Below are 25139 nucleotides of genomic sequence, written 5' to 3'. Positions count from 1 at the left end.
AACAATGCTATTTCTTGTCTCTGCCAGCTCATGTCCCTCTCTCATGAAACTTCTCCTGAGAGTAGGTACTGTACATTTTTTACTTGGATATCTGTCACTTCAAGCTCACAACTGAAGCCACCGCAGTCATCTTTCCTCATCTTCACCACCCACGACACCCCCCTCCCAACTTCTGATGTTCATCACTGTCCCAGTGAGTCAGACTTAAAACATCTTTGTTTTACCCCTTTACCTCATCCTTGGGTCCTAGTTAGTCTCCAGTGCCTACTAATACTTTGTGTGAAGTATTTTTTCCCCATCAGTCCCTCGTCTCAGCATCCCCTTCCTTTATCAGTGCAACAATCTCCTTTCAGACTTCCTTAAGAAGACAAAAAGCACTTGAAGCCTGGGTGCGATGGCTCAAGCCTATAATTCTAGCACTTTGGAAGGTCAAAGCAGGTGGATCCCTTGAGCTCAGCAGTTCGAAACCACCCTGGGCAACACGGCAAAAACCTGTCTCTACAAAAAATACAAAAAAAAAAAAAAAAAGCTGGGTGTGTTGGTGAGCCTGTAGTCCCACCTACTGGGGAGGCTGAGGTGGGAGGATTGCTTGAGCCTGGGAGGTGAAGGTTGCAGTGAGCCAAGATTGCACCAATGCACACTCCAGCCTGGGTGACAGAGTGAGACCCTGTTGCGCCCTGCCCCCCACCCCCCGCCAAAAAAAGAAAAGAAAAGAAAGCTGGCACACGCCTATGGTCCCAGGTACTCGGGAGGCTGAGGTGAGAGGATCGCTTGAGCCTGGGAGGTCGAGGCTGCAGTGAGCTGTGACCACACCACTACGCTCCAGATTGAGCAACAGAGCAAGACCTTATCTCCAAAAAAAAAAAAAAAAAAAAAAAAATTACATGAGCAAAGCTGTCTTTACCACTGCATCAATCTCCTAAAGGCCCAGACTGCCTGCTATAGCTTACGGACAGTACCAAGGACCAGGAACACAACGATGTGCAGGATGAAAATGTAGACTCTGCATTCACAGGAACCAGACTCTACCTGGCAGTATGCACATGTTCATTAAAGGGGTAAGTAAGGCCAGGCATGGTGGCTCACGCCTGTAATCCCAGAACTTTGGGAGGCCGAGGTGGGTGGATCATCTGAGGTCAGGAGTTCGAGACCAGCCTGACCAACATAGCGAAACCCCATCTCTACTAAAAATACAAAATTAGCCGGGTGTGGTGATGCATGCCTGTAATCCCAGCTACTTAGGAGGCTGAGGCAGGAGAATCGCTTGAACCCAGAAAGCAGAGGTCACAGTGAGCTGAAATTGTGCCATTGCACTCCAGCTGGGCAACAAGAGTGACACTCCATCTCAAAAAAAAAAAAAAAATGCTGGGGGGTGGGTGGGTGGCTCACGTCTGTAAGCCAAGCACTGTGGGAGGCCAAGGCAGGCAGATCACCTGAGGTTGGGGGTTCGAGACCAGCCTGACCAACATGGAGAAACCACATCTCTATTAAAAATACAAAATTAGGCCGGGCGTGGTGGCTCAAGCCTGTAATCCCAGCACTTTGGGAGGCCGAAACGGGTGGATCATGAGGTCTGGAGATCGAGACCATTCTGGCTAACACGGTGAAACCCCGTCTCTACTAAAAATACAAAAAACTAGCCGGGTGAGGTGGCGGGCGCCTGTAGTCCCAGCTATTCGGGAGGCTGAGGCAGGAGAACGGCGTGAACCCGGGAGGCGGAGCTTGCAGTGAGCTGAGATCCAGCCACTGCACTCCAGCCTGGGCCACAGAGCGAGACTCCGTCTCAAAAAAAAACAAACAAACAAACAAAAAAAATTAGCCGGGTGGGGGTGGTGAATGCCTGTAATCCCAGCTACTTGGGAGGCTGAGGCAGGAAAATTGCTTGAACCCAGGAAGTAGAGTTTGTGGTGAGCCAAGGTTGCGCTGTCGCACTCCAGCCTGGGTAACAAGAGCAAAACTCCGTCTCACAAAAAAATGATAAGTAAGAATATATATGGACGAGAACTATAAGGCACATGGAATAATGAGAAGAATTCCTTTGCTAGAGTGTTGTAATTCTGGGCGATGTTTCTAATTTTTTTTTTTAATGTTATTCTAACAATGTTTCTTGTTAAATAAATTTTAAAAATTTAAAGCTAAAAACAATATGAGGTATATATATTGTATAGCAGAAAAGAAAAGAAAAGTGGTGTGGATAGATGCTAATGCTGCAGTTTGCAGTTCAAAGGAGAGAGCTGTTCCCAAGGTCACTGGGGCCAGGCATTTGGGGAACAGGCCAGGGTTGGTTCAGTGGCAGGGAGATGTGAGCTCCTCTAGGCAGAGGGAATTCTCTGAGAGCCACCTTTTTTTGTTTGTTTGTTTTGTTTTTGAGACGGAGTTTCGCTTTTGTCGCCCAGGCTGGAGTGCAATGGCACAGATTCTGGCTCACTGAACTTCCGCCTCCTGGGTTCAAGCAATTCTCCTGCCTCAGCCTCCCGAGTAGCTGGGATTACAGGCACGGGCCACCACGCCCGGCTAATTTTGTATTTTTAGTAGAGACGGGGTTTCACCATGTTGGCCAGGCTAGTTTCGAACTCCTGACCTCAGGTGATCCGCCTGCCTTGGCCTCTCAAAGTTCTGGGATTATGGGTGTGAGCCACCATGCCCAGCCGTCTGAGATCCTTCTTTTCTCTCCTTCATCTACTCTACATTCTTTTTTTTTTTTTTTTTTTTTGAGACGGAGTCTCGCCTTGTCACCCAGGCTGGAGTGCACTGGCGTGATCTCTGCTCACTGCAAGCTCCGCCGCCTCCTGGGTTCACGCCATTCTCCTGCCTCAGCCTCCTGAGTAGCTGGGACTATAGGCGCTCACCACTACACCCGGCTAATTTTTTGTATTCTTTAGTAGAGACGGGGTGTCACTGTGTTAGCCAGGATGGTCTCGATCTCCTGACCTTGTAATCTGCCCGCCTCGGCCTCCCAAAGTGCTGGGATTACAGGCGTAAGCCACCGTGCCCAGCCTACTCTACGTTCTTATCTTTCTTACAATCCCCTCATGTCTTATCTTCCTGACCTTACTTCCCAGGCTAAGTCTGTTATCCTAAGAGCCCCACATTTATTTCTACCTTGGTGTCTGTCCAAGCCTGTCCATGGACTGGGAATCCTTTTTCTTTCCTACCCAACATCAATCCAAAATTCTCTCATAAATTTCCCAGCATAGTCCGTTGCTACTATAAAGTTTTTCTGGCTTTTGTGCTTATGCCAATCTCCCCTTACTTGAAGTCTTAAGAGCTGTTAGAATCTAGCTGGGCGTGGTGACTCACACCTGTAATCCCAGCACTTTGGGAGGCCAAGGTGGGTGGATCACCTGAGGTCTGGAGCTCAAGACCAGCCTGACCAATATGGTGAAACCCCATCTCTACTAAAAATACAAAATTAGCCAGGCGTGGTGGCACATACCTGTAATCTCAGCTACTCAGGGCTGTTAGAATCTAAACATACAATTTAAAAGACAGCTATGTGCTATATTGCATGATTCACTATGCTGTCAATTTTAAGATATATCACTATTATGGAAGAAAATAAACAAGCCACGTGTGGTGGCTCACACCTGTAATCCCAGCACTTTGGGAGGCTGAGGCGGGTGGATCGTCTGAGGTCAGGAGTTCGAGACTAGCCTGGCCAACATGGTGAAACCCCGTCTCAGTAGCTCAGTAGAACCTATGCTCCATTAGAATGTGTGGGAACAAGAGTGGATGCTTAGGGTTTTGCAAGCACCTGCGTGGCAGGTGGAGGCGTTTGTGTGTGTGTGTTGTGGGGGAGGATATAAATCTGTGAGATTTATAGAGAGAGCCGCCCCTCCAGAGCGCGCACTATAGACTAGGTGATTGCCGAAATACCCAAAAGCTAGAAATGAGCAATCCTGCTCTGAGGGAAGGGACTGCTTATACCAAGTCCAGGTTGGAAATAACGAACACTCTGTAATTCTCATCAGTGAAAATAACCTTCAAATGCTGTAAAATTCCCTTCTGAAATAGCAGCCTGTGCTCATCCTCCCCGCTCCTTTCCCCCTATCTCCCATCATCATTTTCTTGGCCACAGGAAGACATCAGGAGACCATGGCAGATCCTTGAGAAGTACAGCAACCTTGACCCTGCCCTAGTTGGAATCAGAAAACAATCTTTAAGTCACTTATTTTCAGAAATCTAAAGCTAGGCAGCTAAAAGCCAGGGAAATAGGTACAACTATTTCAGTCTCAACAGGCAAACTGTATTCTGGTCACTGGTCATCCAGTAGAAGTCAGAACACTTCCCACCTACTTTCATGTGAAAACCTGAACCTCAAGGGGGATCTTTGTGCCTTTTTTTTTTTTTTCCAGTCAAGCTGCCAAGGTGAGAGGAACCTTCTATCTTAATTTCTGAATTCTCCATGGTCCATCTAAAAGTCAAAATCCCTTAGTGGTTTTGACTTTTTTTTTTTTTTTTAAGAAATGACTAGTGTACTTCTTTATAAAGTATGGAGAAAAATACAGGAAAGAAAAGGCATTTCTAACCCTGGGCAGTGGCTCCAGATCATCACAGTTGCAGAAGCACCTGCAAATCTTTTCTCCCTGTAGGCTGGTGTCACTTGAATTAAACAAGCTGAAAATTTCTTCTTCTTTAAGAGGCACCCTTACCATACCAACCTGAAAGACATGAGAGGTTTCATCCAGAGGGAGAATGGTGGAACAGAAGGTGAAAGAGTGGGAGAGGGATGCCAGTGCGGGGGGGCGGATGGGCAGGTCAAGAAAGAAAGGTGGGCAGGAGGGCAGTTACCTCTTTTAACAGCTTATGCTTTAGGTAGTAAACATTTACAAATGTAATTGAGCTGCAGCACTGGAAGATTTTCACCCCAGGAATGGTGATGATCTGCAAGACAAAATGTGAAGTTGAGGGAAATTTCTCAGTTCTTTTATGGAGCAAGAATAATATAACCTTAGAAGCTCCTAGAGTCTGTATTCTTCTTTTTTATTTTTTATTTTGTTTTTTTGAGACAGAGTCTCACTGTGTCGCCCAGGCTGGAGTGCAATGGCGTGATCTTGGCTCACTGCAACTTCCACCTCTCGGGTTCAAGCAATTCTCCTGCCTCAGCCTCCTGAGTAGCTGGGATTACAGGCACCTGCCGTCACGCCCTGATAATTTTTGCATTTTTAGTAGAGACGGGGTTTCACCATGTTAGCCACACTGGTCTCAAACGCCTGGCCTCCCAAAGTGCTGGAATTACAGGTATGAGCCAATGCACCCGGCCTGTATTATTCTTTATTAGAGACAAGAACTAGAAAATTATTTCCTCCCATTTTCACCCTCTGCTTTTCCTGCTGTCTTCTTTCTCCCTCCATTTCCTTACTCCTTTCTTTTTCTTGGCCAAACTCTCCTTAAAGTACATTTACTAATAATCTTTAACTGGCTGCAATACTATAAGAATTTAGCTACTTAAGAGCCCGTCTTGGCCGGGCGTGGTGAGTCATGCCTGTAATCCTAGCACTCTGGAAGGCTGAGGCAAGCAGATTGCCTGAGCTCAGGAGTCCAAGACCAGCTTGGGCAACATGGTGAAGCCCCATCTCTACTAAAATACAAAAAATTAGCAGGGTATGATGGGGCATGCCTGTAATCCCAGCTACTGGGGATGCTGAGGCAGGAGAATTTCTTGAACCTGGGAGGTGGAGGTTGCAGTGAACCGAGATTGAGCCACTACACTATCCAGCTTGGGTGACAGAGCAAGACTCTGTCTCCAAAAAAAAAACAAAACCAAAGGACCCATCTCTACCAGTGTACATCACATCCCTCTCCTTTGTAAATGTGTATCTGCAGTGCAGGAAACAATGGCAAGGGATTTTGTAGAAAAACTGAGCATGAGGTGGGGCCCACCCTATCCCTTAGGCAGAGAAATAGGACCGATTTGGATTCTTACCTCCCGATAATCATTGACGCTTCTATAAATGTTGGTGTTAGGTATTTGACCCAGGAGAAGAATCTTAGCTCTGAAAGGAAATGTACTTGCCTTTAGGTCAGAGTTGCCTTACCTTGCCTTATTAACCTCCTATTACCTGAGGCAAAGTACCTGTGTGAACGAACACTGGTGATGAAGAAAGCAGAAACTACTGAGATAATTAGTCCAATGTCCAGTCCCAGGAAAATTGAAGATGAAAATGTCATCATCCAAAGAGCCTTATGGAAAAGGGAATGAGGGAAAAAGGAAGATTATGGAAACAAGTACAACTGAGAAAATGATCAGTCCTGTTTCTCAACTCACCTTTACCCTCTCCCTTACTACACCTGGGCTTTAGAGAAATATTCCATAGCCACATGAACTGGGGCCCTCAAGGATGCCTAGCAATTCTTTTATGCATCCCTGGTTGCCTCTGTCTTCAAATCTCTCTCAAAACTTCAATTTCCTCATGTGCAAAATAGTAATAATGTCTACTTTATAGGCTTTGTTGAGATTAGGAATACCATTTGCAAAACCAACTAGCATACTCACCAAATGGTAGTTGCTATTTTAAGACCTATAAGGGTTGTTGCAAATCTTTACCATCCTTTTCAAGTCCCTACCCCAGCACCTTCTCCATTACTTCATCTACACAGAAGAAAAATAGGCTGAAATTCCCTTAAATATCTACTTTCCTCACCACCTGCCACTTGTCAGTATCTGTACTCAACGTTTCCTTATTCTCTTCCATCCTGTTTGAAGTGTTATGCCTCCTTCTGGAATAGCAACTCTATCTGTGCAGTGTACACATCTCCTGTTAGCTCTCAGGGATCTGGCTCCAAAAGTTACCCCCTTTCATATTTCTCTGCCTCTCCTGGGTCCTCCTGTCATCACATTCTATCCTCCACCTTTTATTTCTTGCTGTTTCCCCTTTCTGACCTCTGGTTTTGTGCTCCAGAGAGACGCAGTGTGCTCCAGCAGGTATTCTGCCTGACAAGACACCTCCTTCTCTAATTGGGATTGGAGACTCATATCCTAAAATGTATTTACATTAACTGGATTAAAAATCATTCAAGGCTGGGCGCGGTGGCTCACGCCTGTAATCCCAGAACTTTGGGAGGCCGAGGCGGGCAGATCACAAGGTCCGGAGTTTGAGAACAGCCTGGTCAATATGGTGAAATCCCGTCTCTACTAAAAATACAAAAATTAACCAGGCGTGGTGGCAGGCGCCTGTAGTCCCAGCTACTCAGGAGGCTGAGGCAGGAGAATGGCGTGAACCCGGGAGGTGGAGCTTGCAGTGAGCTGAGATTGCACCACTGCACTCCAGCCTGGGCGACAGAGCAAGACTCCGTCTCAAAACAAAACAAAACAAGTCATTCAAATATGCAATGAACGACAAATCCTTTTTGCTAGATTTGGACGTAACTGTAGCCACTTAATCCCTTTCATTTAATTTGGTGTAGTTGGAATGAGGTCTTCGTGTTTTCTTGCACCAACAACCTTGACTCTCCTTTGTAAAGCAAAACTGGAGCACTAGGCATCAAAGAGCTGTTTGTGTTCTTTAGGTCCATGGCAGATCTCTTTTGTTTGTTCTTTCTCCCTCTCTCCAACCTCCCTTCTGCCCTCCCCTTCCTCAACCAGGGCATCTACACTCACACAGTCATATTGGTCCTGCCTCCACAGACTGGGTAGGTTAGAAATGGTTTCAAGGTAGGGAACAACGTTGCTCAGAATAATACCAGCCAGCACAGCCTGAGGGGAAAAGATAAATCCTGGTTCATATTCCCTTTGGGGTGTAAAACTCATAAATCCCCACCATGGAATCACAAAAAGTTAGCCTTGCCACTTTGAGATATTTTGCATTGATATTTTATATGAATACCATGTCTATGTTCCAACTCATTGTCCAATCAAATAAATTTTCTCTTTGTTTCTCTTTTCTCTTCCTTTTTGATACAGGGTCTCGCTCTTGCCCAGGCTGGAGTACAGTGGCGTGCCATCATAGCTCACTGCAGCCTCAAACTCCTGGGCTCAAGACGTCCTCCCCACTCAACCTCCCAAGTAGCTGGGACTACAGGTGCATGCCATCACTCACGGCTAATTTTGTCTCTACATTTTTCTTTGCGCTCCTCCTTAATTTGCCAAAAACACAAGGCAAGTTCAGGCCAAGGTCAAGGCCTGACTGATTCAGCCAGGAAAGCTGACAATGGCCCCTTGTAGATTCAGATAGTTCATTACTCTCATAGACAGTGAGAGGAAGAGTAACTTGAGGAAAGTGAAAATCACCTCCTTAGCATTGAACAGGCCCCGCAGACAAAAACTTCTTATCTGAGCAATATAGAAGGGAGCAAAGACCACCTAATGACCATTCAACAGGCCATCCGGAGGCAAAACTCCTTATCTAGGAATTTAGAAGTAGTCAAACTTCCCTAATATCTAAAATTGGCATGTGATTCCAGGCCTCTTTCAACTTTTGTAAGTAACAAAAATTTCTATACATCTCTGGAATACTGTGCTGAAACTCGTTTTACAACCCTAAGCTCCCGCCTTAAGGTCCACAAATGCTCCTAAGGAAAACCCACCATAGCGCACTCAGTCCTCTTGCTGAGGTGCCTCACTGCATCCTTTTGCAGTGTTCTTCCCTTCTAATAAACTTTCCTTTTTCAAACCTATTTCAAATACTATTGTCAGTAAATTCTTTTTCCCAACCCACAAGTCAACCACTCGCAGGTGCCGGGGCTCTGACATCTCACCAGGCAGAGCTAAAGGTTATGGTCATCTATCCCCTTCTGTTTCTGTGTTACTTTTGATGTGTGGAACAAGATCCATGGGAGCTGGTGCCTTTGGCTACTTGGCCTTGCCTCGTCTGGTTTGCTTGACATATCTGTTACCTACATTATCTAGAAACCATTCTCAGATGGGATGATAAATTAAGAGAACTTACACTCACAGAAACTCTAAAACAATTCCAACTGGGCTTTTCTTCATGTTGAATCATAATATACTGTAATATATTTCAGTATATATTTCACTAATGAAATACCATTTTGTTTATCAAATTAAGTGAGCAAATTTAAAATACTGATAGCCAAGTGTGGTGGCTCATGCCTGTAATCCCAGCACTTTGTGAGGCTGAGGCAGGAGGATCACTTGAGCCCAGGAGTTCGAGACCAGCCTGGGTGACATAGTGAGATGCCATCTCTACAAAAAAAAAAAAAAAAAAAATTAAATTAACCAGGTGTGGTGGCATGCAACTATAGTCCCAGCTACTCGGGAGACTGAGGTGGGAGGATCACTTAAGCCTAGGAGATGGAGGTTGCAGTGAGCTGTGATCATGCCACTGTACTCCAGCCCAGTGAAGCAGCAAGACTCTATCTCAAAAAAATAAAATAAAAGCATTGATAATACCCTTTATACATGGTTGTTGAGTATAATACGGCAGTGCCCTTTGGGAAAATCACTTGACAATATATCCAGAAATGCTGATATGTTTTCACACAAAATCTTTGTTTTACTTTTAGAAATTGATCCTAAATCTTGGCCAGACACAGTGGCTCATGTCTGTAATCCCAGCACTTTGGGAGTCTGAGGCAGGTGGATCTCTTGAAGCCAGGAGTTCCAGACCAATTTAGCTAATGTGGCAAAAACCTGTCTCTACTACAAATACAAAAATTAGCTGGGCATGGTGGTACATGCCTGTAATCTCAGCTACTTGGGAGGCTGAGGCATGAGAATCACTTGAACCTGGGAGGCGGAGGTTGCAGTGAGCCAAGATCACACCACTGTACTCCAGCCTGGGTGACAGAGACTCTGTCTCAAAAAAAAATCTTAAATCTAGAAAACTGTAGATGTGCCAGGTGTGGTGGCTCATACCTGTAATCCCAGCACTTTGGGAAGCCAAGGTGGGTGGATAATTTGAGGTCAGGAGTTCGAGACCAGCCTGGCCAACGCAGTGAAACCTCGTCTCTACTAAAAATACAAAAATTAGCTGGGCAGTAGTGGCATGTGCCTGTAATCCCAGCTACTGGGGAGGCTGAGGTAGGAGAATTCCTTGAGCCTGGGAGGCAGAGGTTGCAGTGAGCCGAGATTGGGCCACTGCTCTCCAGTCTGGGCAAGAGAGTGAGACCCTGTCTCAAAAAAAAAAAAAAAAAAAAAAAAGGTAGACATACAAAATTACTCATTGTTATTCATAACAAAAATGTAGACAACCTAATTTTCCAATAATGTCAAATGTTATACAATGAAGTATCATGCTATATATTAAATAAAAATGAATATAAAATTATACAGTTAGGTTACAACTATGCAAAGTGATATCCATTTATAGAAAATAATATTGGTTGGATAGATGCCAAAATGTTAATAGTTGTTTTATTTGTGATTGTGAATGACATTTTTATCTATTTTGCATTTTCCAAAGTTTTGAAAATGAGCATGTTTACTTTTATAATGGAAAGAAAGTTTCCTAAATATGAGGAAATGAAGATTTATGCGCATAAGGATATAAAAATCTTCAGGGCTTCAAAGTAGAATTTAACCTACTTTTAAGAAACATTATTGCTCACACCTGGCTGGGCGTAGTGGCTCATGCCTGTAATCCCAGCACTTTGGGAGGCCGAGGCGGGTGGAATCACCTGAGGTCGGGCGTTTGAGACCAGCCTGACCAACATGGAGAAACCCCGTCTCTACTAAAAATACAAAAAAGTTAGCTGGGTGTGATGGCACATGCCTGGAATCCCAGCTACTCGGGAGGCTGAGGCAGGAGAATCGCTTGAACCTGGGAGGCGGAGGTTGCCGTGAGCTGAGATTGCGTCATTGCACTCCGGCCTGGGCAACGAGAGTGAAACTTCAACTCAAAAAGAAAAAAAAAAAAAAAGAAACATTTTTGCTCACACCTGTAATCCCAGCACTTTGGGAGGCTGAAGTGGGTGGATCACCTGAGGTCAGGAGTTCAAGACCAGCCTGGCCAACATGGCGAAACCCCGTCTCTACTAAAAATGCAAAAATTAGCCAGGCATGGTGGCAGGTGCCTGTAATCCCGGCTACTCCGGAGGCTGAGGTAGGAAAATCACTTGAACCTGGGAGGCAGAGGTTGACGTGAGCTGAGCTGAGATCATGCCACTGCACTCCAGCCTGGGCAACAGAGGGAGACTGCCATCTCAAAAAAAAAAAAAAATTTTCTTGTGGTCATGAAATTCCTGTATTGGTTTAATTTCTTAGCCCTTTCCTAGCTGTCCTCTCCTCTATATTCTCTGCCTGGGAATTAGAACTAATCCTACCATGAGGAATGGCTGAGTCCACGGTTACTCTGGCTTTCTGAGGGTACCCAGTGACCCGTTAGACACAACAGGTCAGTAGAGGAGGGAAAAACAAAGATGAAGTTGGCAGAAATTACTTCTTTCCCACCATACCGTCTTTGCCACTATGCTATCTTCTTTCCAGTCAAGAATCTCCAAACTTCCTTCAGTTTGAAGAAATACGGTGGGAAGGAAAAGAAAATCAACCTCGTAGGGTTTTTGAAAGGTTTTTGATGTAAGGCAGGGAGTATGGAGAGGAAACAAATCTTTTCATAAAACAATATGCAACATTTTTATCCTTCTAAATGTTAAGGTGAAACATGCTCATGGTATAAAGATGAGTTAAATTCATACATAATTTCCATTATCCCAGAGATAACCACTGGTATGTTCTGTGTTTTTCTTCCACACAAAATTGGAATAATATTGAATATATTATTTTGTATCATGTTTTTCAAAATTTGTGTTGGTCCTCTTGTAACTAGTTGAGATCCTAGCCTGAATGCTCTACTAATGACTCTTAACAAGGGTTTTGCAACTCTTCACAGTTTTTCAAGAAAGGAAGAAGTCATTTATAGCTTAGTACTCACAGAACCTTATTGTTACAGTAATTCAACTATTCCGTTGATCTTCTTATAATCACAACTGCTCACTCAGAAACATGCTAACTAGGTGCTATAAAAGTAATGTGATGTAACATAGCAGCCAAAAGCAAGGGCTGTTCTGTCCCCAACATGTTTATAATAAAGGAGTCCCAACTTTTATCACTACCCTTCAGTGAACTCTGATCATTTTTGTTTGGAATTTTAAAATTCTGCTCCATTTAGTTGTAAAGAAAAAATATCCACATCCAAAGTAAATTAGTGAGTGGCCCTCCTAAAATAGATTCCAACAGTGATAACAACAAAGGTGCTGTGGAAACTGGAGATGACCTCTACTGGGAATCAGAGGACCGCTTGCGTGTCAATTTGAGCTTACTAGTTCCACCCTCCTTGCATAGATTCCATGCCTTGGCTCTAAGGTCCTTGAATCATATGAGCAGAAGGCAGCAGTAGCCTTGTGGGTGCTCTACTGAAACCTGCTATTCACCAGGTGGAAAGGAAGCATTCAGAAGGATGGAGATCACATTTACAACCACCCCAGCTTCAGGGACAGCCACCTCGGTGTGTAACCAAGCTGCTACATCCACAAATAAACCTTCTCTCACCTCCCTTAAGTACTATATAAAAATGGCTAACAGGAACATGAAGAAAACTTAAAAGGAGATGATGGTCACTGAGTATAGACCTACTGTAACTTAAGAACAGAAGGATTATAGCTAGTAATTAACAAACCTGGCATCTCTAACCACAAGTTGCTCAGTTTCACACAAAGGGAAGAAATGACACATTTGTATATAGAGGCATCCTAGCTGAATACCGAGTTAAGGCATAACTTTCAGACCTGCCTTCTAGTGTTGTGAACTAACCAAGAGGCAGTGTGGCAGCAATGGGAAGATTGAGTTCACACAAATGCAGAACAAGGCCTTCTGGAAGCAGTGTAGGAAAACAGATGGCATGAATGCACAGTGAGTTTCCAAGCCCATGTTGGTGTGGCATCTGAAGTCTATTTTGGTCATTTTTCACTGAATCCTTACTTATGAAACTTACTTTGTAGCTTAAGCAATAAAAAGAGGATTTAATTATAATAATAATAACTTATTTATTTATTTACTGAGACAGTCTCACTCGGTCACCCAGGCTGGAGTGCAATGGCATGACCTCAGCTCACTGCAGCCTCCCAGGTTCAAGTGATGCACCTGCCTCAGCTTCTGGAGTGGCTGGGATTACAGGCATCTGCCACCACACCCAGCTAATTTTTGTATTTTTAGTAGAGACAGGGTTTTGCCATGTTGGCCCGGCTGATCTTGAACTCCTGATCTCAAGTGATCTGCCCAACTTGGCCTCTCAAAGTGCTAGGATTACACCACTCTTGGCCTATAACTAATGCTTTTTTTTTTTTTTTTTCAGACGGAGTCTTGCTCTGTAGCCCAGGCTCGAGTGCAGTGGTGGGATCTCGGCTCACTGCAATCTCTGCCTCCCAGGTTCAAGAGATTCTCCTGCCTCAGCCCCTCAAGTAGCTGGGATTACAGGCACGCACCACCATGACCAGCTAATTTTTGTATTTTTAGTAGAGATGCGGTTTCTCCATGTTGGCAAGGCGGGTCTTGAACTCCTGACTTCAGGCTATCTGCCCACCTTGGCCTCCCAAAGTGCTGGGATTACAGGTGCCAGCCATGGTGCCCGGCCCTATAACTAATGTTTCTTGAGTGTTTACTATAGGCGCAATACTATTACATCTATCTATCGACACACCATATAGATCTTATACATAAATATATGTGTGTGTGTGTACATATATATCACATCATTTAACCCTTAACCCTGTGATGCAGATACTATTATTTTGAATGAAAGGGACTAGAGATAGGCTGGAGCAACCATTGGGGATAATCCGAATGCAATTCTCCTTGGAGATGCCCCCCGCACACGCACACACACACCAACGAGCAATCCAGAGCCCTGGTCATTGTTGACTTAGTTATTTGATCAGTTCTACTTACATTTGGCAGTGCGTAGAAAAAGTGTCCCATCTTCACCATCAGGAGCAGCATCACACCTGCGCCTACCAGAGATGCAAACTGAGGAGACAGAGCCAGTTGGAGAGAAACCATCAGGAATGTATTGGTCCCTGTCTGCAACTGAGGCCGTCTGCTTGGTGAGAAGCATGTCAGTTTTTTTTAAAAGGAGTTGAGTTCAGCCCAAGTGTATTTTTGTGGAACTGACATTTTCAAGTCTTATCAAAGTGCTAAACACATACTAGATACTCAATAAATACTTCCTGAATGAATGGAAAGATGCTCCCTGAGAAGTTCCACGTTGTACTAGGCATTTGAATCTTTACTGCCACTGCTCTGTGCTGTGAATAAGAATTCTCCTAAAATCTGATTTGCATCTCCTTCTGAGTTTAACCTCTCCTTGCACAATTTAGAAAAGCCCTAGTTGGCCGGGCGCGGTGGCTCACACCTGTAATCCCAGCACTTTGGGAGGCTGAGGCGGGCAGATCACGAGGTCAAAAGATGGAGACCATCCTGGCCAACATGGTGAAACCCTGTCTCTCCTAAAAATACAAAAATTAGCTGGGCGTGGTGGCTCATGCCTGTAATTCCAGCTATTTGGGAGGCTGAGGGAGGAGAATCACTTGAAGACAGAGATTGCAGTGAGCCACGATCGCACCACTGCCCTCCAGCCTGGCGACAGAGCGAGACTCCATCTCGAGAAAAGGAAAGAAAAGCCCTAGTAGCTCCTCAGTGTCAGCTCTAAAATCCCAGCCACCCTACTTCCCATGTAAATACATTTCCCACCCCTCACTCTCCTGTTTGCTGCTTGGGTAACTGCCCATCTAGCAGCTTCAGTGGAGCTTCATCTTCACACAAAGATAATCACTTCCCATTTTCCTGCTTTAGTTTCTCTCTGCTTCAGGGCCATCAAAAGGAAAGAAAGAAAGAAAAAGCTACAAACATGAGTCAAGGCTGTATATAGCAGCTCTGGATCCTATCCCAGTTGGGTTGACTACTCTGGGCTCAGTGTCTCTTGGTAAGCAGTGATTCTCACTTGGCAAAATAAAGGTGGAAAACTAAGAAGCATAGTTTCCTTGATAAGCCCAATGCTCTCTGGATAGTCCTGAACTCATTATATCCTCTATGGTAAATTTCCATTTTGTAAGCCCCTAGTAATAAAAACAATAGAAACCAGTGTCATTTTCCACTGTGATGGGAATAGGGGATGGGGCAAAACTATAACCACAAATCAAAACAATGGCACAGAAAAGCAAGAACGGAGGGAGTCTCTCAATTCTAATTTACCAAAGAACCACTCAGCAATGATTCTCTGATTTTTCTCTGTATTTTTTACATGGGGGGAAAAACACATCTTCCCACTGGGTTCCCTCTCACTACTCATTGCTATTTGCCATATAAATGTATTGCTGAAAATAATAGCAATGCAATCAACGTCCTTCTTCTTTCTTTCCCCGTCCCAGCTGACTCACAGCTAAAGTGAGTGGCCTGATATGGAAAGGCTGAATCACATGAGAGTAGTGTAGGAAGGACTCAGGAAAATGGATCACCATAACTGAAACTCAGAAAGCTCTGATGGCAAACATTTCAGACACTGTGGAACTGAGACAGGTAACCCCAAAGCCTCTCCAGCCAGGTGACATGTCAGCCTGTTGCTGGATCTAACTTCTGGCTCTAGCTTCAGTTGGCCTTTGCTGATGCTATAGAAAAAAACTATTTTCATTAGCACAGGAAATCTGTATCAGGCCTTTTCTTTTCTGCCACTTTTTTTCTCCAAAATTCTTCTGATTATTTTTAAGGAAACAAAGGCAGGCACACAGCACAATAAGTTGTATAAAACTAGGTTAGGCCAGGCGTGGTGGCTCACACCTGTAATCCCAGCACTTTGGAAGGCCAAGCCAGGCAGATTACCTGAGGTCAGGAGTTTGAGACCAGCCTTGCCAACATGGTGAAACACCATCTCTACTAAAAATAAAAAAAAATTAGCTGGGCATAGTGGCAGGTGCCTGTAATCCCAGCTACTTGGGAGGCTGATGCAGGAGAATTGCTTGTACCTGGTAGGCAGAGGTTGCAGTAAGCCAAGACTGCACCAATGCACTCTAGCCAGGGCAACAAAAGCAAAACTCCATCTCAAAACAACAACAACAACAACAACAAAAACCTAGGTCAAAATGAGCACAAACTAGACACCAAATCTCATAAAATTAGCTGCTCAGAGAGGGTTGGAAGCCTGCCAATAATTGTGTCTCTCTTGGCTGCACAGTCATCGGAATGGGCTTTGGGATCAGAGGACCATCCTCAGTGGCATTGTGCCTCAGGAAGGTGCTTGATGGCTCTCAGAAGCTCAGCCTCAGTGCCTGAACAGGGTCTGATGACAGCAAGCACTGTCTGCCTGCTTTACATCTCATGCATGCTTTGTTTTTCTGACCAGATTTTCCATCACTTTTCCAGACTTTCTTGAACAAAGACTGACTCTGCCTTCTCTCCTGAGAGTCAAAGCCATGTGAGTCCCCATAGCCACAGCCACAAGCAACATGCAGACCCTCAGCCATCAATTGCTCTATGTACAGGGGGTTCCATGAAGCAGAATAGCAGATGATGGACACCTACCTGGGCACTTGGGTCTTGGGGTAGAAGTGATTATTTTTGAACTCTTAAGTGACAGGTACCCATTAGCATCTAATTTAATTCTCACAACGGGCAAGTTTGTCTTATCCCCACTTTCCAGATGAAGACTAGAGCCTCAGAGAGTAAAATTAATTTGCCCAAGGTCACATACGTCTAGGAAGCATGGAGTCAAGTTCAACCTCCCCTGACCATCTGACTCCAAAATCCAGGCTCTCTCCACGGCCCCACTGGCTTCCTCTAAAAACAACACAACACATTCATTTCTCTCTTTTACAATAACCCATTTTTAAAGCTGTTCTGGGAGCCTGGGCAAGGCAGGTCCTTAGAGAGCAGGGAGCAATGAAAGAAACCTAATATTGGAGAACAGGGGAGCACAGTGGTAAGAACAGGATGAGCAGAAAGATGGACTGCGGGACAGCCCAGCTGGCCACAGGCTTACTAGGGCTCATCACATCCCCTTTGCTATGGGTCAGCCCTGCCAATGCCTCAGGCTGAGGCTGTGGCCAGAAGGACCAGTAGGTTTTGCTGCAACCACTGGAGGGAAATGAGTTCTAGACAGCAATAAATTAAATGAAATCTAGACACATATACACAGTTTGCATCTATGCCAGATAAAAAATAAAAACAAAGTGACCCTTGATGGCAGGTTATTTTTGAGAGGTTCAGAGCCAGCCCCCTGTTTCTCTTTTCTGCAGTCCTAAGGAACTTTGAAGAAATAGGAGCATTCTCAGGCAGAGGGAATCAAAATCCCCCAAGGGTTTGGGGCACAGTGGCTCATGCCTGTAATCCTAGCACTTTGGGGGGCCGAAGTGAGAAGATTACTTGAGGCCCGGAGTTTGGACAACATAGTGAGACCCTGTCTCTACAAAAAAAAAAAAAAAAAAAAAAATCTTAAGGCCTCCAGAGATAACAGGTGGAGAGAAAACTCCACTCCCATGGAATGAAGAAGATGAATGAGTCTCAGAGGACTTTTCTGGTCCAGATTTGGAACTCAAGAGTATAGTCTGGGCAGCTGCCATGTGTAGGGCCAGGGGTCAGCAGCATTCTCTGCTTGAGCCAGCGATTTGCAATGGCATGTCAAGGCCTCAGGGAGGGCTTTTCAGCATTCCTAGGGGCATGCCTCCCTGTGGAGGGCCACTGCACTGCCTTGAGAGGTGTCACTGGCAGAACTGTGCTGCACAGGGGAACAAGGTGGCAGTGGAAAACAAAATGTGTGCCATAGGCTACCTTTGAGGCAGACCTTCTTTCCAACAGGCTAAATGCTAAAAGTGGGCTTGCTCAGGGGTTGGAAATTCAATCGTCCACCAAAACCCTTCCAAAACTTGGCCTTTCTATTCCCAGAATCAATGAGTGCAGTTGGCAAAGCCATTCTTTCTCCACTCCGCATTACATGCACAAGTAGAATCCTGCCATTAAGACAACTCTGAGGCTGAACTGAAGCCCTTCTTCCTCCTTCCATCTACACATACCCTAAACCCTTTCAGTGCTCCATGAAAGTCCCACTTCTGCCATCATTCTCCTTGCAATATTTATGCCTCTTTTAAAAAATTGTCCTCATTTTGCACTCAATTTTCCTTGCACTGTGCTTTAGTTTTTTCTAGTCGTGCACATCTTGTCTCTCAAATTTACATTATGCTTATATACTGAATAAACAAAGTATGTCAGAAAAAGTTAGTGGAACTAATCTCTAGGGATAGCCATTTCCATTTCTTCTTATAAAGCTCTCCAGTCTTTTTGGAGTCTCTTTGACTCCAGAGTTTTTGCATGCTTGTACAAACACTCTTCTTTTGAACATAGCCCAAATTTCTCTGTCTGTTAAGCAGTAGTGGAAAAGGCCAATGTATCCAGAAGAAGCTCTGTGACAAACAAAACTTAGTCCACATAAAGTGGTACGATGTAGTCTTATTCTAGACCAAACTTGTCCAACCCGAGGCCTGAGGGCCACATGTGGCCCAGGACAGCTTTGGTTGCAGCCCAACACAAATTCGTAAACTTTCTTAAAACATTATAAAGTGTTTTTGCTTTTTTTTTTTTTTTTTTTTTTTTTAGCTTATCAGCTATCATTAGAGTTAGTGCATTTTATGTGTGGCCCAAGACAATTCTCCTTCTTCCAATGGGGCTAGGGGAGCCAAAAGATTGGACACCCCTGCTCTATACCCATGCTCTCACCCCTGCCTAATCTTTCTGACTTGTATTAGCTTTTACCTTATGCTTCACCACATATTTGCCCACGGACTATGACACTGTCTTTCCATGTGAAAGTTGACTGTTCATTCTGCTGACACGTTCGTTTCTGACCATGGCTACACCTTTTACTATATTTCTGCAGAAGCTTGTCTTTGACCTCTGCCACTGTTTCTCTGGCCTCTGAATGCTGACTCATTCCCTGGGCAACCCCAGTTTCAATTCTGATAGCTCTCTGACATTTTGTCACGCTACAAAGTTGAGATGGGACCCCTCTCAGGTTAGCATGTTGTAATTTTATCTAGTCAGTTCAAAACTCATGAACACTGGGCTGGGCGCGGTGGTTCATGCCTGTAATCCCTGCACTTTGGGAGGCCAAGGCGGGCAGATCACTTGAGTTCAAGAGTTCAAGACCAGCCTGGCCAACATAGTAAAACTCCACCTCTGCTAAAAATGCAAAAATTAGCTGGACGTCATGGCGGATGCCTGTAATCCCAGCTACTTGGGAGGCTGAGGCAGGAAAATCACTTGAGCCTGGGAAGTGAAGGTTGTAGTGAGCCGAGATCGCATCACTGCACTCCAGCCTGGGCGACAGAGCAAGACTATGTCTCAAAACAAAAACAAAACCAAAAACAAAAAACTCATAAACATTAGACTTATAAAATTTCATGCCTGCAGTTAGACACTTTGCCTCTACAGTCTTTTCGACCACCATTTTCTCTATGTTACGCTTAACACCTACCTACAACATTTAGTTTACTGACTCAGAATACCTGCAGAAAATCTGACCTAGATAATTTTCTCTTATACAAAAGTAGAACAATTACACATTCTCTGGGCTCTGCTAGACAAAGACCCAACTTCTTGTCATGAAAGCCCCTTGCCATGCCCTTTTGAGGAAGCCTGGAAAGTTTTTGGTTTGCTGCCAGGGTGTGTAGAGTTGTATTATTGCTTTTCCAGACTAGGTGTGAGAATGCATCTTCCCATAGTGGGGGAAAACATTAGCAGATGATGGTAAGTTTACCAGAAATATTCCTTTTTTTTTTTTTTCTTTGAGACGGAATCTCATTCTGCCACCCAGGCTGGAGTGCAGTGGCACCATCTCAGCTCATTGCAACCTCTGCCTCCTAGGTTCAGCGATTCTCCTGTGCCAGCCTCCTGGGTAGCTGGAATTATATGCGTGCGCCGCAACACCCAGCTAATTTTTTTTTTTTTTTTTGTATTTCTAGTAGAGACGGGGTTTCACCATGTTAACCAGGCTGGTCTCAAACTCCTGACCTCAAGTGATCCGCCCTCTTCAGCCTTCCAAAGTGTTGGTATTACAGGCGTGAGCCACCACACCTGGCCAGTTTACCTAAAATATTCTTATCCTTTAGGTATGTTACATGGAAAGTGGGGTTTTGTTGGCTAATATATGGAAACCTCTCACATATAATATTTCTATAGAAAATGGCTTTCGGCAGGGCACGGTGGCTCACACCTGTAATCCCAGCACTTTGGGAGCCTGAGGCGGGTGGATCACAAGGTCGGGAGATCGAGACCATCCTGGCTAACACAGTGAAACCCCGTCTCTACTAAAAATACAAAAAAAATTAGCCGGGCATGGTGGCGGGAGCCGGTAGTCCCAGCTACTCGGGAGGCTGAGGCAGGAGAATGGCGTGAACCCAGGAGGCGGAGCTTGCAGTGAGCCGAGATCGCGTCACTGCACTCCAGCCTGGGTGACAGAGTGAGACTCCGTCTCAAAAAAAAAAAAAAGAAGAAGAAACAGAAAATGGCTTTCAAGTTCCACATTGATAAGTAACTTTTAAGACAAAATCTGAGCAAAAATTAAGGCAAGCATGGAATCCAAATTCTTCCCAGAGGTCTTTCCCATTAAGTATAACATTAAAACAGCAACAAGATTAAACCCATTTAATTCCCTCCTCTGAATATACATATGAATTGATATGAATATGTTTATGTAGTAGAGATCAAACTGTATTTCAACATACCTGTTGTCTTCCTCCAGATTTATCCTGGATAATAGTCCTAGCAACAGCACCAGTAAACACACAAGATCTGAAAAATGAACTGACGACATTGCAAAGGCCGATGGCTATTAAATCCTGTAAAGAAATGGCAGATGCTTTAGGCCCCCCTCTTTGTTGAAGAATGCTGATTTTATTTTGAGTTGAAGGCATATGGTTTATTTTTTTATATGACGATAGGGTTGTTTGCGTCACTTGAAATAACAGATTGAAATATTATTAGAAGACTAGGCGAGGTGGCTCACGCCTATAAGCTCAGCACTTTGGGAGGCTGAGGCTGGTGGATCACCTGAGGTTGGGAGTTCGAGACCAGCCTGACCAACATGGAGAAACCCCATCTCTACTAAAAATAGAAAATTTGCCAGGCGTAGTAGTGCATGCCTGTAATCCCAGCTACTCAGGAGGCTGAGGCAGAAGAATCGCTTGAACCTGAGAGGTGGAGGTTGTGGTGAGCCGAGATTGTACTACTGCACTCCAGCCTGGGCAACAAGAGTGAAACTCTGTCTCAAAAAATAAAAATGAAAATAAAAATAAAAATAAATTAGAAAGAACGAAAGGATGGCACATCTGATTTTTCTGATTAAACTGAATCGTCATTTTAGCTAGTCATCACAAGGAAAGTGCTTTTTCAAGGTGAGAAAATGAGACTCTGGCATTTTTATTCTCTTTCAAGTGATGACCAGGACTTAGGATGACAGGGAGAAGCATAATGCTATTCTCCCTGCCTTATGCACTAACCTAAAAGTCAAATTTGGCTGGGTGCAGTGGATCACACCTGTAATCCCAGCACTTTGGGAGGCCGAGGCAGGCAGATCATGAGGTCAGGAGTTCGAGACCAGCCTGGCCAACATGGTGAACCCTCATCTCTACTAAAAATACAAAAATTAGCTGGGCATGGTGGTGAGCGCCTGTAATCCCTGCTACGTGGGTGGCTGAGGCAGGAGAATTGCTTGAACCTGGGAGGTGGAGGTTGCAGTGAGCCAAGATCACGCCATTGCACTCCAGCCTGGGCAACAAGAGCAAAAAAAAAAAAAAAAAAAAAAAAGGGGTCATATTGGAATACCCATTGCTTCCATATTTCCCTCTTGAGTTCTAGGGAAAGGGCCAAATTCAGAGTAGTTGAAGATTTTCCCTAAAAGACAAAAACTATTTCTGGGAGGCCAACTGTATGATATTAGCAGCCCTCGCTTTTTTGTTGTTGTTGTTGTTGTTGTTGAGATGGAGTCTCGTTCTGTCGCCCAGGCTGGAGTGCAGTGGTGTGATCTCGGCTCACTGCAAGCTCCGCCTCCTGGGTTCACGCCATTCTCCTGCCTCAGCCTCCCGAGTAGCTGGGACTACAGGCACCTGCCACCCCGCCCGGTTAATTTTTTAATTTTTAATTTTATTTTTATTTTGTAGTAGAGACTAGGTTTCACCGTGTTAGCCAGGATGGTCTCAATCTCCTGACCTTGTGATCTGCCCACCTTGGCCTCCCAAAGCGCTGGGATTACAGGCGTGAGCCACTGCGCCTGGCCCAACCCTGGCTTTTTATAGGATGTTCTACAGCATTTCTTATTGCACCTCAGTACGTGGTTGGAGGACTTGGTAGAAAGCAAGCTAAAATTAAGAAAGGTGAAACTCTCCTAGCTTAACAACATGATGCCATAATTTTCTGGACTCTCTGTACCATATCTGTTCTAGGGCAATAACACTCAGGTTAATTCAAGTGGTCTCAAAGTTAAGTATCCCTCACCTCTCAAAAATCCTTTATGATTACTGTCCAAACCATGGTCCAAGTGGCTCTTCAGTTAAAAAAGACTCCAGCCTTCATGTTGGCAGGAGGCTTTGATTAAAGAACAAAGAGTTAAGGATCAGAGAAAGTAATAGTCCTCTCACCTGGTTGGAATTGACACTGTAGTTGTGAAGACTGGCAATCTTCTTGCCCAGAAATATGAGCAGAAAGGAGCTCACCAAAGATAAGGAGATGGCTTGTAAAATTATCTTGGGAAGAACGCTGAAATCTGGTGTTACAGGAAACAGGAAGCTGGAATAGAATAGTGGAATTATTTCTGGATAGGAGGAATCCTTTCTTGGTATCTCCGCCACTCTATTCTAATATTGGGCCATCCTGATTCTTTTTTTTTTTTTTTTAATGACAATAGGGACAAGTGGAGTGATTGAGGCAGCAGCCTGCCAAAACTGCCAGCAAACCAAGCCACATTATGAAAGCCATTGAGAGAACATGCTGTTATGTCTTGTAGTTCAATGTGTCTGCCAGGTAGCAATGACAATAAACAGAACAGGCAAAACCTTAATGATTCATGAAAAATGGTTTATTGATACTGTTTGAGACCATATCAATAGGTGAATAGGTGGATATTTAAGGAAGACATAATGCCTATTTTATAGAATCTCTTCCAGAAGTTGAATATGAGGCAATACTTTCCAAGTCTTCCTATAATGTCAACATATGGCTGGGTACAGTGGCTCACGCCTGCAATCCCAGCACTTTGGGAGGCCGAGGTGGATGGACGACTTGAGGTCAGGAGTTCGAGACCAGGCTGACCAACATGGTGAAACCCTGTCTCTACTGAAAATACAAAAAATTAGCCGGGTATGGTGGTGTGCACCTGTAATGCCAGCTACTCTGGAGGCTGAGGCACAAGAATCTCTTGCACCCGGGAGGCGGAGGTTGCAATGAGCAGAGATCGCACCACTGTACTCCAGCCTGGGTGATAGAGTGAGACTCAGTCTCAAAAAAAAAAAAAAAGTCAATATACTCTGACACCAAAACCAGACACAGATAGCACAAGAAAAACAAAACAAACAAACAAACAAAAAACCCGAAAAACAAAACAAAACTCTGGCCAATATCCTTCATAAACATAAATGCAAAAATTCTTATCATTTTAGCAAGTCAATATGTAAAAGGATAATACACTATGATCAAGTGGGGTTTATTCCAGAATGAAGCATTAGTTTAACAGTCAGAAATCAAGCACAATATTAACAGACTATAGAAGGAATAAGAAATCTTGATGATTTAGAGGGAGTAGTGTTTTTCCATAGATCCATACTGGCGTAATTCTTTAAGTCAAATCTGGAAGCACAAATATGCTTCCTTTTTTATTTCTCTAGATTACTTTCTAAGTCAGAAAAAATATCTAAGTGTTTTAGATAAGGTTTGCTATTTGAAATGCTTATTCGTTCTTTTGATTATCTTTAATCATTTCATCAAAGACAAATATGTATGCCTCAACAGTTGATTTCCTTTTGATAAATTATATAAAAATCCAAATTCAATATAATGAATCATGTAAATAACTCTTGGGAAAATTATTTTAAAAGAAATTTTGTGATATATATTTCCACAAAGCAAATAATCCCTTATCTAATTAAAATTCCTTATTAGTTCTTACATTTTACATTTTATTTTTGAGTAGAAAGAATTAAGTTTTAGCACCTCGAAGAGCTAAATGTCATTTTCTTCACCATCCAACTATGTCTTCTTCTTCTTTTCTTCTTCAACTTCTTTTTTTTTTTGTATTGAGACCAGGTCTTGCTGTATCACCCAGGATGGAGTGCAGTGGCGTGATCATGGCTCACTGCAGCCTCAACCTTCCTCAATAAATCCTCCCACCTCAGCCTTCCAAGTAGCTAGGATTTCAGATGCATGCCACCACACCTGGCTAATCTTTTTTTTTTTTTGGAGAAACAGAATCCCACCATGTTGCCCAGGTTGGTCTTGAAATCCTGAGCTCAAGTGATTCGCCTGCCTCAGCCTCCCACAGTGCCGGGATTACAGGCATGAGCCACTGCGTCTGGCCCTACTGTCTATTTTAATTCCTTGTTTATAATTTATAACTTACAAGTTCCTTTGCATTTTCCCAGTAATTAGCTAAGTAGAAGCATAACTGAATGCTTAGAGGTAGTTATTTAAGTTATTATCAAATTCCACCTTTTTGTCTTTTTAAAAAGCTAGGTAAGAATGTGGCTGTCCTAAAGAGGTACACAGTAAATGTAATTTACTACCCCAATCTATATTAGTAAAGCTTGAATATTTAGTATGATAACAACGTAAAATACTGTTTTTCCTTTCTGTTCTCTGTAACATTCAATTCTTGTTAGCAAATGAGGTTCAAAGGGAACATGGACACAGCAGGAGCTAACTCAAATTGTCCAATCTTACTATTCTCTAGCAACCCTGGATAAATACATAATAAAAGAGAAAGCTCAAAGCAACACTTAAAATTCAACTTTTGAAATGCTCACTTGTCCATCTGTACCTTTGAATTTTATGATAAGAGATAAGTGAAACTTGGCTGTGTGGGTTTTTTCTTTTTTCTTTTTTACTTTTTGAGATAGTCTCCATCTATTGCTCAGGCTGGATCCTGGCTTGATCCTGGCTTACTGCAACCTCCAACTCCCTGGTTCAAGTGATTTTCTTGCCTTAGCCTCCCAAG

General features: G+C 43.8%; 1 protein-coding gene and 2 long non-coding RNA genes across 15 annotated transcripts in view; 2 read left to right on the top strand and 1 right to left on the bottom strand.

Annotated features, from left to right (window-relative positions):
- Window positions 1-21133, top strand: part of LOC144340408 (uncharacterized) — a 48992-nt gene extending 27859 nt beyond the window's left edge. Inside the window, exons 2-6 of the long non-coding RNA XR_013416514.1 lie at window positions 7904-8021; window positions 13251-13372; window positions 13886-13998; window positions 14747-14876; window positions 20679-21133. This is a non-coding gene — a long non-coding RNA (uncharacterized LOC144340408). The remainder of the gene's footprint in view (window positions 1-7903; window positions 8022-13250; window positions 13373-13885; window positions 13999-14746; window positions 14877-20678) is intronic.
- SLC26A8 (solute carrier family 26 member 8) overlaps window positions 1-25139 on the bottom strand; it is a 79634-nt gene that overhangs the window by 11413 nt on the left and 43082 nt on the right. For 8 of the 11 annotated variants that reach the window (XM_028847632.2, XM_015136225.3, XM_015136226.3 and 5 more), the window contains 8 exons: window positions 22573-22720; window positions 20662-20775; window positions 13844-13921; window positions 7601-7696; window positions 6077-6183; window positions 5927-5996; window positions 4792-4884; window positions 4530-4661 (listed from right to left, as the gene is read on the bottom strand). In XM_028847632.2, coding sequence (XP_028703465.2) covers window positions 4530-4661; window positions 4792-4884; window positions 5927-5996; window positions 6077-6183; window positions 7601-7696; window positions 13844-13921; window positions 20662-20775; window positions 22573-22720 — 838 coding nt within the window. The remainder of the gene's footprint in view (window positions 1-4529; window positions 4662-4791; window positions 4885-5926; window positions 5997-6076; window positions 6184-7600; window positions 7697-13843; window positions 13922-20661; window positions 20776-22572; window positions 22721-25139) is intronic. The other 3 variants (XM_078000120.1, XM_015136228.3, XM_078000119.1) reach the window with 1 other exon arrangement.
- LOC106997927 (uncharacterized) overlaps window positions 1-25139 on the top strand; it is a 94500-nt gene that overhangs the window by 34159 nt on the left and 35202 nt on the right. The window lies entirely within an intron of this gene.

This window comes from Macaca mulatta, chromosome 4, assembly GCF_049350105.2.
Source record: "Macaca mulatta isolate MMU2019108-1 chromosome 4, T2T-MMU8v2.0, whole genome shotgun sequence".
Lineage (NCBI taxonomy): Eukaryota > Metazoa > Chordata > Mammalia > Primates > Cercopithecidae > Macaca > Macaca mulatta.
Note: the sequence above shows the minus strand (reverse complement) of the source record. Positions and strands in the feature narration are given on the sequence as shown.